This window comes from Fukomys damarensis, unplaced genomic scaffold (assembly GCF_012274545.1).
Source record: "Fukomys damarensis isolate Sample0158 unplaced genomic scaffold, DMR_v1.0_HiC HiC_scaffold_21, whole genome shotgun sequence".
NCBI classification, from domain to species: domain Eukaryota; kingdom Metazoa; phylum Chordata; class Mammalia; order Rodentia; family Bathyergidae; genus Fukomys; species Fukomys damarensis.
In genome coordinates this window covers 4,106,090-4,124,876 of record NW_022900933.1, presented here as the reverse complement: position 1 = coordinate 4,124,876, position 18,787 = coordinate 4,106,090, and the positions used below count along the sequence as shown (strand labels likewise).

At 38.5% G+C, this 18,787-nt stretch overlaps 1 protein-coding gene across 1 annotated transcript in view; it reads right to left on the bottom strand.

Moving 5' to 3' along the window:
• The window catches only part of Lrrc9 (leucine rich repeat containing 9), a 90,558-nt gene extending 80,711 nt beyond the window's left edge, over positions 1–9,847 (bottom strand). Inside the window, exons 1-7 of the mRNA XM_010605909.2 lie at positions 9,723–9,847; positions 7,019–7,096; positions 6,541–6,759; positions 5,576–5,716; positions 4,809–4,872; positions 4,434–4,504; positions 993–1,175 (exon numbers count right to left, since the gene is read on the bottom strand). Coding sequence (XP_010604211.1) covers positions 993–1,175; positions 4,434–4,504; positions 4,809–4,872; positions 5,576–5,716; positions 6,541–6,759; positions 7,019–7,066 — 726 coding nt within the window. The 5' untranslated portion in view covers positions 7,067–7,096; positions 9,723–9,847. The remainder of the gene's footprint in view (positions 1–992; positions 1,176–4,433; positions 4,505–4,808; positions 4,873–5,575; positions 5,717–6,540; positions 6,760–7,018; positions 7,097–9,722) is intronic.
• Positions 9,848–18,787: the final 8,940 nt, after the last annotated feature.

The following is an 18,787-nucleotide window of genomic DNA, read 5'->3' as shown; positions in this document are numbered from 1 at the left end:
TGACTCACCAATGACTCTGAACATCTGCCAGTAGGCAAAAGCACTGACCCTTTGCTTAGTCAGTATTGAAACATAATTTGCTTCTTATATTAAGGGTGAAAAAGAGAATAATTTCAACCTTAGGAAAAAGCGAAGAGAAGGGAATTTAAGAATAAATCCCTGAGCTAGCAAGAGAAGACAAGTTCCGACAAATAGATAAAGATACCCCTTAACTATGTTGCGATGATGATGTGCCATAAGGACAAGGTAGGAAGGTGTGTATGGGACATCTGTGTGCTTGGCCCATTCTAGTGACTCAAAAACTATTTACTGGATGATTATCTAAATAAACAGATGGGGCAAGGGGAGTGACGCTGGACTAATGCAGAAACTAAGTTAAAAAGCTCAGAGAAATCCCACGAACTCCATTTTGAAACTGCAGTTCCCTTGAAGACATGAAAAAGCAGCCCCCGTTACTGGAAAGTCCATCGTCAGTGAACACCCAAGAGCCACATTCTCTTCACAGTTTCAGAGATGTCCTGGCAGTATGTGCAGGGAGATCCGTGACACTTCCTGGGGATTTCCAACCATCTTTAGTTAGATTAAAATCTACCTAATTATTGATATACTACCATCAACCGTGAATACTATCTAACTTTGTTACAAAGTTCAGAGGAAATTCAAGAGGAAATGTGGTTATTTGCTACATTTCTACCTTTCTTTAAGCTTTGATTTTTGTATATGCTATACTAGTTTGGTTGGTCCTAACTTTGACAATGTTTAAGATTTCCTTTTTGAGTTTTGTATAGATGACAAACAATATAAACTCAATTTCAATTATTTCACTTTCCACTATTATCAACAACCTCTATAATGATATTATTATTTACATATTTTTATGTGAAATATTGGAGACAAAAACTGACTGGATAATCCAACCTACCACACGTGGACAGATCGAAGCAGTTAATTAACCAAAGTAAACTCACAGATACCTGTCGGAGTACACTTACATCTGCTAGCTCCTTGATTTGCTTTGCTGACACATCAAATGTGTCCAATCTCTGAAGGCAAGGCAGGTGGTATAATACGTGTGTAGAATAGTTGCACAGCTGACAAACCGGATTGCTTTTATACTGAGGATCATTCAAACACAAATCTTTCAAGGAAGGTAGCCTGGTTAGGTTAGTGAGGTCCTAAAACAACAGCAGTGACAACGTTCAATGAACTGTGAATGTCCATCTCTAGAGGAGACACTTGAACATGTAAGATCACCCAGTCTAATGTAATGCATTCTAATTACATACTTAAACACATAAATCTAGATGGTACAATGTTTCTTTCTAGAAAAAGGCATAATAAGTTCCTGAAGAAAATATACACAATAATTAAATATCACATTCTATGCAGCTGTATGTTTTAAATATTTACTAAACCATGCATTCCAGTTGGAACACTGGCGTCATCACACGAACACACGAACATTCAGGCAATGTTGCCACCGCTCTGCGTTCCCTTCCATTAACAACTGTTCCCAGGGCGCCTGTAGGCCTCTGCTTCTTTCACTTCATTCCTCATGCTTAGCACCTCCGAACATGGTTCTCCATCCTCCCTGCCCCCCAGATCTTCCATACTTATCAAGGTAAGAGGATCCATTCTATTACAATTGCTATGGGATTCCTGACTTTTTATTTTCTTGTTGGCTTGTTTTGTATGTCACGTAAGTACCTTTCTACCTATTATGGTCAACTGCGACTTAGCTTTCTTTGATGGCCTCATTTTCCTCACCACCTGTGAGGGGAGAGGTTGATTATGCACTCCTTAACATCTTTCATCCCGATTTTCAAGTCACTGTTTATACTTTCTGTACCTATCACCTGCCCTTTGCTTAACTCTTTAGTCTTGCTCCTTCCTGTTTTAACTCTAATATTTGCATGCCTGTAATACCAGTACTTTCAAAGGCTGAGACAGGAGGATAGTAAGTTTCACCCCATTCTGGGCAGCAATGGAGATACTTAGCGAAACCCTAACTCAAAAACAAGAAAGAAAAGAAAAGAAAAGAAAAATCCAAGGATATAGCTCAATGCAAAGGCCCTGGGTTCAATCTCCAATGCAAAAAAGCAAAAGCCTCACATTTTATGTCTCGGCCATATTGAACTGCTGAAGTTTCAGAGTGCGTCAGATAGATCCTATCTTGTGTTCATACCACTGCCGTCTCCTGGTCCCTTTGAGTCAAGTGAACTGCGTTCCATTTTCACACTTTAATCTGTCAGGTCCCAGCCCAGGTATCATTTTCTTGGAAGCCTTGTTTCACCCCACAAGGTCTGGGAAGAAGCTCCTCCCACAAGTTCCCTTATTATTATTTGATTGTGCATCCAAAAAGTTAGATGTCAAGGATCTATATGGAGTTTGGCCCTCAGCGCATAGACTCAGAATGGTATTTGTATTCTTAAAGTACTATAAAAAAAGACATAATAAACACTGGAATCCATCTGTGGTATAGAAAGTCTAAATCTTTTCTGTCTGTACTTCTATAAAATAAATTGGAAAACTATCAAGACAAACTCCTTGAATACAGGGTTTGTATTTGTTTGACATTATATTCCAAATATTCAGCACTTGGAAAACAGCAAACTCCAGTGAAATATATGAGCTGAGTGGTTATTTTCTACCAATCTCGAAGACATCCTCATACCTTCCTTTTTACTAGGATGTTGCCTTGTTTAGGAGGATACTATGGCTCTGTCAAACTTGAAAATACGCAATGCTATTTAGTAGAATCAGAGTCAGAGCTACAGAAAATTCAAAGGAAGAACCAGGAGGCATGAGTACTATAATAAAGTACAAACAGGATGGGAAAGAGAGGGTGGAGTCAAATTGCTAGAATTAAGAGTAGGACAAGGTCAAACTGCCAGTATATGTCCAAACTCAATCTGCACAACTAAAGACACAGCTCACTGGTCTGGCCCAAAGATAGGAATGAATCTACAGTTGGGATAAGACTAAGTAGGATTTGCTCTAAAAGGGACATTTTTGGAGAGAGATATATATATGCAGAGAATCATTTAGTCAAATTCTGTGAAGGTAAGGAAGATAAACCATCTAACTGTCCTAAGGAAAATGCTATCTTTTAATCAGAGCGTGGCTATGCTGCACTTCACCATCAGTCTGGACCAGGAGATAAGGGCATGAACCCAGAAGCCTTACACGAAAGTCCCCACCTACATTTAAAAGTCAGGTGACCCTGGAGTCCACAAAGACACAAAATCTCACTGAAAATCAGTGTGGTGCCTGGTATGGATGCAAGGTAGGCACAGAAGTTATTCCATTACTACTAGGATAGTATCTTTTTAGGGTGGGAGGAAAAATTAGAGATAAAAACCTACACAGTAAACTAGAAAGCAAAGTCTTGAAGATGAAGAAAAGAATCAGGGTGGGAGAGGAAAGAGATAAGGAGGTAAAAGGATTGAAAATGAGCAAGATATGTCATGTGCATGCATCAAGTCCCCAAAATGAACATCACTCTTCTCTACTTAAAACATGAGCTAATTAAAAAAAATCTAGAATAATTTAAGATTCAAGGAAAAGGGTGAATGAGCCATACAGGATAGAAGAATATTCCAAGAGATGCAAAGGCCAAAGTGGAGAATGTGTTAGGTATATATGGGGAATGGTAAGATTACTGTGGCAGGAACAGAATAATCAAAAGCGGGGTAGAAGCTGTGGTCACAGAAACAGTGGGCAGGGAGCACAAGATTATGTAGAGTTTCATGAACCATTATAAGAAGTATTTTTACTGTGAAAGAGATGCAAAGCGAAGGGAAGATTGCAATAGAATGACGTGATTTGACATATTTTAAAGGTTCCATTAGGCTGCTGTATGAAAAGTCAAACACAATTATGAAGATTTTGGCTGAAGCTACTGGCAGAATGGAAATGTCATTTAGAGAAGTGGCGAATGTTGCAAAAGAAAAAGCTTTAGTGGAGGGAAAATCAGACTGAGGTAGGATAGATGTCTATGGCTGTGCAGAGTTGTCAGGGAATGTGTAAGTACTAAGCTGGGAGGGATCAGTAAGTAAAAGCCCTACAACATGATGAGATTAATTTAGAGAATTAGAAATGAGAATGCAGGTAGAAATGAGAGATTTCAGGACTGATGAGGGGTAGGACAGTTTTCAAATGTTAGTAGAGAATGAAACTCCAAGAACTTAAAAAGAGATGTAGCCAGAAAGATGGGAAGAAAATTAAGAGAAAATGGCACCCTATGAGCCTATATTTATTTGCTTGGTTTTAGTAGTGAAATATCAATAAAGCTAAATTAGCAAACTATCAAATTTCCTGAAGGATAAAGTAGCTCAAAATAATGAAATTATTCCTAAAAAGGGGACTATCTTCAATAAGGTAGTTCACAATTTACAGTGATAAATAAAAATGAATCATTCCACTAAACATACCTTGAAAGAACATATTTGATTACCAGAAAGGTTTAATCTTTCCAGTTGTTCATTGGCATCAAGACACCGACCTTTAATTTTAAAAACAAGATAAAAGAAATATTAAATTTCTTGTTTTACCTCTTGTCCATATCCTATAATAATTCTGAGTTGCATATAGTCATTTCCTGCATATAAACAAGAGTAATGGTACCACTGTATAAATTACTAGCCTCAGCTGAATGGATATCCTCACATCCCATAATGATAGTTTTAGAAATACTTTGCAAAGAAGACATACAAATAATCTAAATTAAATAAATCTAAGTATGTATTTTCTACACTGATAAAAATGTTTATAGCATTATCTCAGATTTCAAATGAAACAGTACATACCAATGCTGCTTATCAGATTTCCTGCAAGGTTGAGATCATTTAAATTCTTCAAAGTCTGTAAGCCCTAAAAATTTAGACAATGTGTAATTTAAAAGAGTAAATATAAACTTTTTGTAAATAGGGAAGGGAGGAGCAGGTAAATGGAGGGCAGGGGTGTGGGGAAAAAATGAGAACCAAGACCTGTCACGTAAAGGTACAAAAGCCCCATGATGAATGTAACTGTACTGTACACCTAAATGTACCAATAAACTCAATGAGGAAAAAATTAATTAAAGAAAATAAAAAAGAGTAAAGAAAATATATATTTACACAGCATCTCAATTCGATCTAGTTATTATGCAGGGGCTATGAGCAGGAGTAGCCCAGGAGGCAATTTGTACCTCAGTGAAGCCAGTTTGGTTTCTCCAAACCGGAACTTCCAGTTATCCAAGGAGGTAAAAGGAGGGAAAGGGGGAGAAGAGGAACGGACGGGAGAAGAGCACGCTGCACAGACGTTCGTGATCTCTGGCAAGCTACTTAACACCTCCAAACCAACCTTTCTGAAAAAAACCTTCGAAGGAGGAATAAAAACACCTTCCCTCTCGGGCTTGTGAGAAGTAAAGATGCTGTCTGGACATGATAAAATGCTATATATATGTTAAGCTTTTTCATAATAATAACTAGTCACAAATATTTTGGGCGTTTAACCAAACTATGGTCTTAGACACGGTGATTTAAACTCCACGGCAGTAACTAGATTTATATACAAATAACTGAAATTCTCTTACCTCAATATTTTTAATAGTATTGTGGTTCAGCCAAAGAACTTCCAATCGGGTTAATTTCTCCAAATTTTCAATTTTGGAAATTTTATTATAATATAAATATAGTTTTTTCAAATTCCTACATTCTTGAAGACCTCCAATTTTCTATTTTTATTAAAGAGATTTAATAGTGTTAGCTTGTATTTTGTCACTAATTCTTCTAATAGTTAATTTCCAAGTACATTTTCCTTTAAATCTAACATTTCATTGTAAAATCAATATCCAGAAAAATGACCTAATATTTTTAGAAGGAAGATATAATCCCTCCACTGAAACAAACTACTTAATTTTTCATATTTTCTCTATTTTATATAGTTATAACTCTATTCTATATGGTTATAACTATATATAGGCTCTATAACTATTTTATATGGTTATAATCATAACATATACAATTTTGTGGATTTTTTAAAACTCAAGGCTATCTACAATATTTATATAACCTTCTGAGTTATAATACATAATAATTACAAAATATTTAATAAAGCTTTTAATTTACTTTAAAATTATATAATGTGTGAAATATTTACATTTAAAATTTGTGGCTATCATAAATAATACCACAATAATTAGCTTCTACATAGTTGCTTTCTGCTGTTGAATTACTTTCTATGATAAACTCTTTGAATAGGACTTCTGAATCAAAGGGTACATAGATTTCTGAGGCTCTCAAACGTTTTATTGTTGTTCGAACCAATTTCATTACTAAGCAATACTGGCTATGATTTGATTTTATTTAATTACTAAAAAGTACAATGTGTTTGCTTTGATTCTTTATTTCTGCTTTTTCCTTTGTGCCAACCAATTTATATCTTTGCCTATTGATTTGTTGGGATCCATGCCCCATGTATATATTTCAATAAATTATTTTTCCAAAGTCAAGAATTCAGGTAAAGATATTCCATTTAAGATTAGACGTTTAAACTTACCTCAATGTAGCACTCAGCAATCCAAAGTTCTTTAAGCTGTAAACAAGTCTCTAATCCTGAAATTTCTTTTATGTCTTGATCAACAATTGTGAGACTTGCTAAGTTAGGAAATAATGATAACCCAACTATACAGGGATATCCTGAAAAAAACATCTCCAGTTTTGAAGCATCTGATCCTTCTTGTCCAACCATCTCATAAGATAACCCATTGCACAAACACTGTTTTAAAAGAAAGAAATTGAATTTTTATCTACTTTAGATAATGAAAAGACATTCATCCTTAGAAATTATAGATTGTCCTGTACATTGATGCTATTTTTGTACTCCAACAAGAGAAGTTGCACCACATATACAATCTGTCTGTATTCCTAAAAGGCTTGGGGCAGAAGAAATATCCTTCTAGTCCCAGAAAAGAATATAAAACATCTCATTTAATATCCTTGCAAATGTTATTGAAAAGAATTTGACTTTGACTCACCAGTTCTTTAATTATTTCTTCTTGGTTTAAGTTTTCACTTTCAGTCATTTTCTAAAACCAGTGGTCATAATAATATATCTGTTAAGAAAAATGAAAAATTTAAATAAATACTACAGTCTTATTATTCCAACTTGAAAGGGTCCTTGGAGCTACTTAGGTTGAACTACCTACTGTGGCTTGAAATCTACACAGCGTATCAGCAAGACTTTTTCCGAAACCTGAGACTCATTCTATTTCTTAAATTTTGCATTAGAAAGTTCTTTTAATTCTGAAAGTAATTCTGTCTCTCCATAACTTCCACCCTTTGGATGTCCTCCTACCTCCTCGGTTCAAGTACAACAAAAACAATGTTCCTTCTGTACAACGGGACTTCGATACTTGAAGAAAGTAGCCATTTCTCATTATTACTCTTACCTGGCTCCTAGTTCCAGTTTCTTTAGTGCCCTCACTAGATGTTCATTTGTCTCCTTTGAATAGTCTCCAATTTATCCTGCTTATCATATGGCATTGCCCCCATCTGAACACTGTTTTCTAAGTGCAATTAGAGGAAAAAAGAAGATCCTTGGAGCTCAGCAGCTCACCTGGCATCATAATATATATTTATCAGGATAAATTCACTAATTTCTCCTTCGTGACATATGCTAAGCCAATTAATTCTTAGATTCAATAAAAATAACCCAATTTTCATCATTTCAATATTTTCACTATATATTTCTAGACATTCTCTGTCTGAAATACAGCAATCTTTTCTTGACATGATCATTTGACAAAGCGAAATATTTAAAACCATGTACATTATAATTCCACCATTTACAATTGCCCCACAGAGAGGGGTGTGTGTGTGTGTGTGTGTGTGTGTGTGTGTGTGTGTGTGTGGCTATGCAGGAGAAAATATGGAAACACACATACCAAGTTACCCCCACAGAGAGGGGTGTGCGTGTGTGTGTGTGTGTGTGTGTGTGGCTATGCAGGAGAAAATATGGAAACACACATACCAAGTTTTTTTTTGTATGAGTTATTTTGGATGCAGGTGAAAGCTGATATGGAATGAAAACACTGGAGAAAATAATGAAAAAAAATCACACTTTTTAACACGCATGTTTGGCACTGTAAAATATGAACACATAAACGTTTATCTATTCTACTACTGGGTACCATTTGGACTGTTTCCATTCAGCAAAGTAGCTCCTTGGATCCTTTTCAATATGTAACTCAGCTCACGTGACTCTTCCACTCAGAATCCTCAAACAGTTTTCCATCTTACGCACAAGAAAATCCAGAATCCTCGTAAAGGCCTACCAGACAATACATGATCCAGCCCTAGACCACTTCTCTGAGCTTCCACTCTGCCAGCCTCCGTTTCCACTCGTGTCCTCCCAGCACATCGTTTTCTTAGCAGTTCTGCGATATGCTGAGTATCCGTTCACTCCATTTTTTGCATTCACTACCCCTATTCCCCCTTCCGCACTCTTTCCAGATGATCTTGGCCTGTCCTCACTGGCACAGCAGAGAGCACCATGTACTTCTTTCCCATCTGACTCCTGTCTTAATCGAAGTATTCTTCGTTTTGTTTACAATGAATTTCTCTTCCTGTGTACTGATCCCAACTTCTTCTGTCTCAGAACATTACTCTGTGAAATTTTCCTTTCTCAGGTATTACCATCTTTCCCTCTCCAAAGTCTCTTTTCACACTGTATAAGATGGTTAGATCTTCCTATATTTAAAAGATCCTTACTGTTCTGTTCTATGAATAGCTATTTTTAGATACTTTCAAAGAAAAGCAACTCTAGAATCATTAGCAACACTTTGAAGTCCTCAACCTACTGCAATCTGAAGACATTTTAAGTCACTACAGCTGCTTTTTAAAAAACAAGGTCAACAATAATCTGCTAACTGCCAAACACTGGATACGTTTCTGCTCTCAGCTTGACTTTAAGGCATTTGGCAGTGCTGATGATCTTCTCTCAAGTTTTTGTCTTTGATTTACCTTTTCTCCTTGGCTTCTCTTTACTTGTTATTTGAAAACTACATTTCAAATCAACTGTTTTCTTTGTGGAAAATTACTGATCTTCATCTTCCTCTTTCTTGTGCAACCAATCCAACTGCCCACACAGAAAGTTCCAACTGGATGTGTCATGGATATCTCCAATTCAATATGTCATGTCTAAAATGGAACTAAGGGCAGGAACTATGAACCTATCACCATGCCTGGCACACACTAGTTGTCACTGAAAGTTTATAAATGGTTTGAAATTTGCTTTACATGACCATTAAGAATAACAATCAGACCATGAAGGACTATGTTTCTGTCTTCCATGAGAGTTAGCAAAGAGTCATTCTGAGAAGAGCAAATTTCTTTACTGCAAAATAGAAGCTCTATGCGATCAAATTATTTCCTTCCTCTAGGGTAAAGGATCAGAATCCACCAATTATCATCGATGTTCCAAAGCAATGCCCTAGTCACTCCAGATGAGTGGAATCAGGTGGGCCATGAGCGCTTGGCTCTCCCAGTCCAGTCTGAATGGTGCTAAAGGGGCTGCGAGGTGACGGTGGTCACCTTTCTTTCTTCAGCCTCTTAAGTCTCGCTGATGACCTCTAAAGCCACATCCCACTGCACCATTAGGGAGGTCCCTTGACCACAAGATTCCCTGTGTCTGCCTACAGATGATGGATGACTGAAAGACACCCGGTGACCAGCGCTCACCTTATCCAGAGAGGATGGATTCTGGGGCAGTCCTAGACAGGTCCACCCTAACCCCAGGCCTAGTGTGTACCAACTGCCGGCAGTGGTTGCCTGGGAAACCGGCTCTCCGCTCCTGCGACTTTAGAGTGGAGAGCTGGGGGCGAAGAGGGCGGGGAAAAGCGGAGGGAGCCCGTCTGCGTCACGTGACGGCAACCCTGACCAATCAGCAGAGGCAAGGGTCCACCGGAAGACCCCGCTAGTGCTCCTGGGAGGAAGCGGGCCGGTCTCGCCCAGTGGGGACGCCGTGTCTCTAGGCTTTGCCCTCCTTGACTTGGAGGTCCCGGAAGTGCTCCATTGATGAGCAAAGTGGAGGAATCAGACCTTGCCTTCTCCGATCTCGGCTCTGTGTCCTTGAAACTGTTTGACCCATAGATCCTGGACGCCGGGGATCTCACAGGCGGCCTGACGCTGGGCCGCCTTCCCGGAGAGGGAGCCGGTTGCCCGTGCCCTCAAAGACAGGCCCCTCTGGACTCCTCCTCGTCCTAGAGCCGGCTTTTGGTGCCTTTAACACTTGCAAAATGTCCGGGAGGCAAAGCTTAATTAGAATACAGCAGAATTTAAAGAGGCGAGAGAGACTTCAGGAGTGGGCAGAGGGGCTGAGAAACTTTGACAAGGCAAAGCAAGTAACAGCTGCTCTCCTTTCATCTCTCTCGCGGGACTGAGCATCTGACAAGGGGCCAGTCCGAAGGCTTAGTATGAAAATAACGAAAATGTCTCGCTAACAATTTTTATATTGATTACATGTTGAAATAATATATTGATATTTTAGAAGAAATTGAAATTATTGTTTGTGCTTTGAAAATACAGCAATCAGAAAAAAATGTAAGTGCACCTGTGACTCGCATTAGTTTTCTTTTCGATGGCTCTCATCTCTGTGGTTCAGTGAGTTTGTTTAGGATACTGAGGACTTTTGGGTCCTGCAAAATGTCTGTTATGCTCTTTTCCATCACTAGATGGCGGCCTTGTTCAACACTAGTTTCAAACTGCTCTCGAGAAAAATAGTTCAACTTTTAGAAATATTTCCATTCATGTCAAGAATTCCACAGATCTTCAGAGATCCATCCAATCGACTGTTTCTGGAGTACTGACTGTAAACACAAACATATAGAAAAGGTGATTTTCCCTTTGTAGTTTTTAAATAAAATTGTTTCCATCTGCCATTGATAGATTAAAAATAAGCTACTACCCAAAAATCTCACACGTTTTACTTTTATTATTGTTTACTTTTTTATCTAGAACAAGATGAACTGGGCTTGGGGAAATTTTTTTCCCTAGAATAGAATAACTACAAGACAATTTAAATTTCTAAAGTTTTAAATTAAGAAAGTGAATCATATATAAATTAGGTGAATTACCTACATCAAATTTTTCATTTGGAGACTACCTTACATTGGGATGAAAGTAGAGTTTTCTAAAGTATATCGCTTTGCATATTTTCAAACTATAAAAACCTAAACAGTAAAAGGGAAAGAACTAACAGTTTTCTTAAACAGTATCACATAAAAAGTAATATATATTATTTCTAGATAAAGCTCAACGATTTGGCCTGTCAGTTCTTATATGGCTGTAGACTAATAACCATTGGTGACTTGCAAACTTAAGCATTTGTCCACAGTAATTCTTCAGAGAATTGGCTGTTTGTTTACATATTCCAGATGTTACTTAGAGCTTATAGTTAAAAACCACAGGAGGAACACCAAAACTGACCATTTGTGTTAATCTCCTCTTCTCACTTTAAGGTTGCTTTATGATTGTTTTATTGTGTCAGTACCAAAAAAATGAAAATTGAAACCATTACAAAGCAAGTAATCATTCAAAGTGAACTAAGACTTCATTCATCTCTATTCATACTCCTAGACAAAGGTTACTCCAAATAAATTTAAATCTGTTCATTTACAAGAAAAAGATATCTTGAATCTAAAAACAATGGGGAAGATATATTACCAGTGGGAAGTAGCAAGCTTACTGCATCAACTCCTGAAGGTTCATTTATGTCAACAAAATATAGGTGACCCTATGATAAAAAATAAACAGCATAGTACTGGTGAAGAAACAGACCTGAGGATCAGTGGAATAGATTGGAAGATACAGAAACAACTCCAGATGTGCTCAGCTACCTCATCTTTGACAAAGGAGCTGACCATCCCCACTGGGGGAAAGATAGCCTCTTTAATAAATGGTGTAGGAAAAACTGAATTTCAACTTGCCAAAGATTAAAACTAGATCCTTATCTTTCACTATGCACTAAACTAGTGGATTCTAGTTTAAGATCTAAACATTAAAACAAACACTAAACCTGCTGGACGCTAAGTCTCAAAGACATTGGCATAGGAGAAGACTTTATGAAGAAATCCTCAGTAGCACAGGAACTAGCACAAAGAATACTGGGATCTCATCTTATTACAAAGCTTCTGCACTGCAAGAGAAACCACCAACAGAACTAAGAGACAGCCTACAATGTGGGAAAAAAATTTACCAGCTTTTCCTCGAAGGTCTACTATCTAGAATATATGAAGACTTCCAAAAAAAAAAAATCAGAACCTCCCCCAAATATAAAGACCTACTTCAAAAATGGGCATCTTGGGCTGGGGATTTAGCTCAGTGGCTCCACCACCTGCCTCGCAAGCACAAGGACCCGAGTTCAATCCCTGGTACCAAAACAAAACAAGACAAAACAAAAAAATGGGCATCTGAAATGAACAGACACTTTTCAGACTAACAAGTAAAAATAGAAAATAAATATATGAAAAAATGCTCCACATCACTGGTCATTTGAGAGATGCAGATGAAAACAACACTGAGATTCCACCTCACTCCAGAAAGAATGGCTGCTATCAAGAAATTAACCAATAACAAATTCTGGTGGAGTCATGGAAAGAAAGGAACCTTTCTCCTTTGTTGATGGGAGTGCAGACTGGTGCAACCACTGTGGAAATCAATATGGAGATAACTCAAAAAACAGGATTAGAGGTACCATTTGACCCAGCTATCCACCTGCTGGGTATCTTTCCAAAAGAGCCAAAAGGATAATACCACAGCGATATATATGCACCCATGTTTATAGTGGCACAGTTTGTAATAGCTGAAACTTGGAAACAGCCTAATTGCCCATCACCTGGAGACTGGATAAAGAAGATAGGGTTTTTCTATAAAATGGGGAACTACTCAGCCATAAAGCATGAGAAACTAGAGTCATTTATAGATAAGTGGTTGCATATTGAGGCTATGCTCTTAAGTGAAATAAATAGGACACACATGTAAATACCAAATAGTATCTCTGGTGTGAAAAACTAAAAGTGTAAATAAGGTTCAAATTGTATAATTGGTAATGTGAAATAGGAAGAAAAGGACTAAAGGTTTAGGGAAAGTGGGAAGGGTAGGGAAAAGGAAAGAAGGGAAGAGAAAAAAATATGAGAAAAGGAAAAAATGGAAACAAAGTCTTTTAAAATAGGGAAGGGTAGAGGGGCTGAAAGGAGGGCAAGGGAATGGGGAAAAAATAAGAACCAAGATGCATCCTGTGAAGGTACAAGATCTCAATGACGAATGTAACTGCACTGTATACCTAAAAAGTACCAATAAACTCAATGAAAAAAAGTATAGGTGAGGGCCAGGGATTTAGCTCAGTGGTGCTGCCACCTGCCTCGCAAATGCAAGGACCTGAGTTCAATCCTTGGAAATAAATTTATGTTTATATATATAACCTTGCAGACCCACAAAGATAATGTAATAATTGATTAAAATTTTTTAATTGATTAAAAACGTATTTCTCATAAAGTACTATTCTGAGTTGTGAACAGTGGAACTATGCAAAGCTGTTTTGTAATGCCTTTAATTTCAGAAAACAAAAGTACAAAGATTTTCAGTGCTAATGTGATTTTTATATTCTTAAAGACATTTGGTCTTTATACAAATGAGTACCTTAGAGCTAATGATTTTATTAGATTATCTTAAAAGTTCATGTGTTTGAATTTCACATATCATAGAAACTATAAATGCAGCACAAGTCAGGGTTAATTCTGGCATTGGAAGATGTAATTATTTGATGCTTATAAAGTCATAATCAGAGGCACTCACTGTCTAGCAATTAATATTAATAGCCAATAAGATGAATATATTAAGATCCATTTAAAATTAGGAGTTGTTCTGAAGCAAAGTTTTAATTAGGCCAAGAGGATGCTATTTCTTTTTATAAGAGGATGCTATTTCTAATGGTTCCAGCTAAAAAATTAGTCTTTGATTGGTTGATTTATAATTACAGGAGAAGACTGCCATAAAAGGCAGCCAAAGTGGAATCATGAAAACGTACTTCTGTTGTCACCACCAACTTAACCTCTTCCTCTTGCCACCATAGTTGTGGTGTGTTGAGCTCTGAGGCAGCACTTGAAGGACAGTGAATTTAAGCTGAGGTAATAGTCTTAATTTGCTAGATAGCTGAATGGTTCTTTGTGTGGGAGAATTCTTTCCTCACTCTTTTTTTTTTTTTTCTTTCCTGTCCCTTATTTCGGCTCTAAGCTTAGAAAGTTGGTTGTATTCCTCAGGTTCAAGGACATTATCATCACTGGTCCATTTAAGTCCCTTTTCTCATTTTGCTCATTTTGAGGCTCGGACCCAGAACTTTTGCATTGAGCTACATATCCAGCCTTTTTATGTTTTTGTTTTGAGGCAGGGTTTTAGTAAGATGTTAAATTGTCCGGAGTGGGATTGAACATTTGATCCTCCTGCCTCAGTCTCCCAGAGGGCTGCGATTACAGGGGTGCACCATTCCTTTTCAATTTTTTTCTATATCCCAAGGCACCCAAAATATAGTCAGCAGTCTAATGTTTCTTATAAGTGGATAAATTCATAGCATATATATTCCCAAAAGGACAGGGAAAGGGCCGTTTGTCACACTTTTTAGGATGAACAATAAAGAAAAAATAAACTCCTCATATCTTTTATGACTGAAGACAGTTTGGGAGTGAGGCACCTGCCAAAGTAAGGCTCTTACTGTCCCTCAGAAAGTGGGAGAAAAGGCATCTTTGGTTTTCTTCCTATTGGTACTGTGGATTACTCCCTCTCTCTCTCCCTCTCGCTCTCCCTCTCCCTCCCCCCTCCTCTTTGCTCAATGTTTGCTCAATGTCCACCTCACGGGCACACCTTGAGCTCAGTGAGGGGAGGGATCCCGCCTCCCTCAGTCACCCTTGCATTCCCAGTACCTAGTGTAGCGACTTTCACACTGCCTTTGGCCGGCATAGTTGAGACCGTAGGTGAAGGTAGGAGTCTCAGGGCTTACCACAGTGGATTCCAGGCAGAACAAGAGACTGAGAGAAGGAATAAGGTTTAGGGTCCCAGAACCCATGACAATAAAGCAGATGAGTGTTGAAGTCTAATTTCGGCTCTGTTGGTGCCTTTCACACTTTCTGCTCCCCCAAGACTCCACACATACTCTTGAGCACTCCATTGTTTCCCAGTCCTTACCCCAGCTGGTCCAACTTACATCCTTCTCTTTCCTACCAGCCCTGTCTTGCTTTGTTTGTTTGTTTTTTTTTGTTTTGTTTTGTGGGTTTTTTTGTTTGTTTGTTTGTTTTTTTGGTACCGGGGATTGAACTCTGGTCCTCATGCTTGCGAGGCAGGCAGCAGAACCACTGAGCTAAATCCCTGGCCCTGACCCCTGCCTTGGTTTGTGCACAATAATTTAAACCAACACCTTCTATAAACTATTCTCCCAGTGAGTAAACTTTTCCCACTAGCTTATCCTCATTATTTCATAGCTATTGTTCTAAAAACAGGACACAATAAAATCATGTTTGATGTACTTTTATTGTATCATTGTTCTTGTGTTCATTTTTTTGTACATTCATTAAATATTTATTGAACTTCTACTGTGTGCCAAGCATTGTTCTAGACAATAGAGATAGAGCAGTGAACAAAAACAGGTAAAAATGTGTGACTTTACTTTCCCTGCACTCTAATGGAAAGAAGACAAATATGATATATAGTAATAAATAAGATATAAATGTTTTTAAAAAGCAAAGCAGAGAAGGGAGAAAATATATGTGCTAAAAGTCTAGATCTAAAATTGCATGCACAGGGAAAGCTACAATTAGAAGATGATACTTGAACAATACCTAAAAGAGGTAAAGAGTAAGTTACAATGCTGTTGGGAAGGTACATGAAAGAAGAAGGAAAAGCCATGCAAGTGCTCTGTTATGAGAAAGTTCTGGGTGTTTCCCAAGTTCAGTAAGGACAGTGTAGCTGGAGCAAAGTAACCAGAGATCAAGTCAAAGAAGGTGTCACATCATCTCTTTTTAGGCTGTTACGTGGGCTTTGGCTTTTATTCTGAGTACAAAAGGAATTGGGGTGGGGGTGAGTAGAGGAGTGGCTAGGTTTGACTAAACTTTCAAATGGCCACCCTGACTTTTGTGTGTAAAGCTATCTAAAAGGGGCCATGGTAGAAACAGTTATGCTTACAGTGATCATAGAATGTATTGTCCAACTGCGACAACTTTTAAAAAAGAAAGGAACCCCTTAATAATTATCCCAGGACAAAAAGCAAAAGCTGAAATTGTGTTCAGGAAAACCAAGACGTATGTCCATCCAAGTCATAGACTATTGCAATATGCAAGGCAAGAGTTCTTAGCAGCTTGGATAATAATACTAGTGACAGCAAAATAGGTGAGAAGTGTTTGGATTCTGTATATCTTTTGAAGACATCAGCAAGTTTTGTGAAAGATTGACTTAAGGTGTAAAAAGACTTTGAGACTTCAACCTGAGGCGTTGTGAAGAGAAGTTGACATTTCCTGAAATGGGAAAGCTGCAATGAGCATAGGATGTAGAGATGCAGGGATATTAGAGCTTAATCTTGGATATGTTGAATTTGAGAAACAGAAACAAGTTTGTGAGTCTGGAGTTCACAGGAGAGATTCAAACTGCAAATATAAATTTGTGTGTCATCAACCTAAAGACTATTAAAAGCCCTGAGAGGGATGAAACTGCCCAAAAATCAAATGTGGGTAGAACATAGAAGAGGATAAAAGGACTGAGCTCTAGGACGCTTACATGTTTAAAGGTCATAGAGACAAGAAGAAACCAGTGAAGACCAGGTCTCATTCAGAGAGGTGGGATGAAAATCAGAAATACCTGATGCTCTAGTAGGCCCACAAGGAAAGCAGCAGTGACGGGAAGATGAGGCCTCAGCTGACAGCGAGGGAGGTGAAGTGTGAGAACTGGAGACGCTGATGATCCTACAGAGTAGGCGGAAGGGGAGTGCAAGTCAGAATTGGAGCCCATGTGTTTTGTGGATGCCTCTTGAGGGGAGTCTGTGGAGCAGGGAAGTAAAGTCAATGAGGGTATATTTTTAATGGAAGAATGACGTTTGCCTTCACGCTCATAGGAGCGATGGGAGAATTGTCTGAACGATGTCTTTGGAGAGTTGAGGGAAGAGGAGTGCACACTCATCACATAGCACAGGGTCAGCCGTGGCTCAGAGCTTGGACAGAAGTGGGGTGGAGAAGCCGAAGCAGGCGTGTGTGACAGCGGAAGTGTGTGGAAGCCCTTTCTCCACTGCTTCACGCTTCCAGGAAAGCCCCAGAAAGCAAGGTCATCTGAGAGCTGGGATGTCAGGATGGAGGCCAGGGAGGTAGGAGAGAGGACAGCGTATCATTTCACGGTGCAGGAGGACGGGCGAGTGAGTTCTCAAGTGCGATTGCCTAGGAGCACTGCTCTTCAGTGATCCTAACTTTGAGCCCAGTCTGGGCAACTTAGTGAGCAAGCAAAACCTTCAAAATGTAAAATAAAAAAGGCCTGGGTATGTAGGTCAGTGCAAAGGCCCTGGGTTCAATCCCCAGTACTACAAACAATAGAGTAATCCTTTTTCTCTTTCCAACTTGCTGGCCTAGGCTGTCCTCATGCCTCCATAGAGTCCGAGTGTCAGGCTGCTGGCTCTTTCTGGATGCTCTGTCATTTATATGAGGCCCCTCTAAGCAGGCTCCATCATTCACGCTTGCATTCTGTTTGGCCTTTTGCAAAATGGAAAACTAAAAATAATGCCCGAATGAAGAAATTAGTGAATGTATACTATCAGGGTGATTTGCCACCATGTCAGCCTCTAGACTAATACTTGCAAACCAGTTGGATGACGAAAATCTTGTAGAACTTGTCAAACTTTTTAAAGATCTGAAGATATACCACAGAATATAGGCAGCAGGTTCAATTAGGCTTCACATATTTATGTTTTAAAAAGTCCCCAAATGATCCTGTTTGAGACACCTCGACTCATTGTCAAATTCTAATCAGTTCAAAGAGAAAAGAGTCAGTTTCTTTATCCTTTACTTTTCCTTAGAGAAATACATGTGTCCTTGATAAAATCTCCATTTTCCCCTATCGTTTCCCTCAAAAGCTATTATGTTACCTAACAGTAAAGTCTTCTAATTGACAGTATGGTACTTCTGGGAGAAAATTCCTCATGTGTACTATTTAGGTTTTGTGACAAATGTATGAGGAAGACTTTGTGTGTGTGAAAGAGTTTTTTAACAAATTGTTTCAATACCAAGTGAAGAAATCCAATTCAAAAAGGTTAAAAATTTTTTTAAAAAATCCATTGACTTTCATAAGCAACAGGTAACTGAAGTAGCCCCGGATTTAAGCAAAACTGTGTATCCAGCACTCAGTCAGAATAAGAAGACGCAAAATGTCTCCATTATTCCATTTTCATGGGCTTCCTTTCCTAAGATGAGCGTCTCCAGGAGTCCAGGCTTGTATCTGCCAGCTTTGAACCCTCCCAGAAAGAGAGCACTCCTCTCCCAGGAGTTTCAACCTGGCTTTAGGATTCAGGTCAGTTGGTCCAATGTGGGTCACGTGCTTAATGCTGTACTCAGCCTGGCTGAGGGGTGGGCTCAAACCCACCAGAATCCTATCTACTGTGAGAAGAAAAGGGTTATTCCGTACAAGACAATTGAAGTTTTCTTTCCCAGAAATGTATGCCGGGAAGGCAGAATCAGCAGACATCCACAGTAGTGACCCTTACATTACAATGGGTGTCAGTGTTA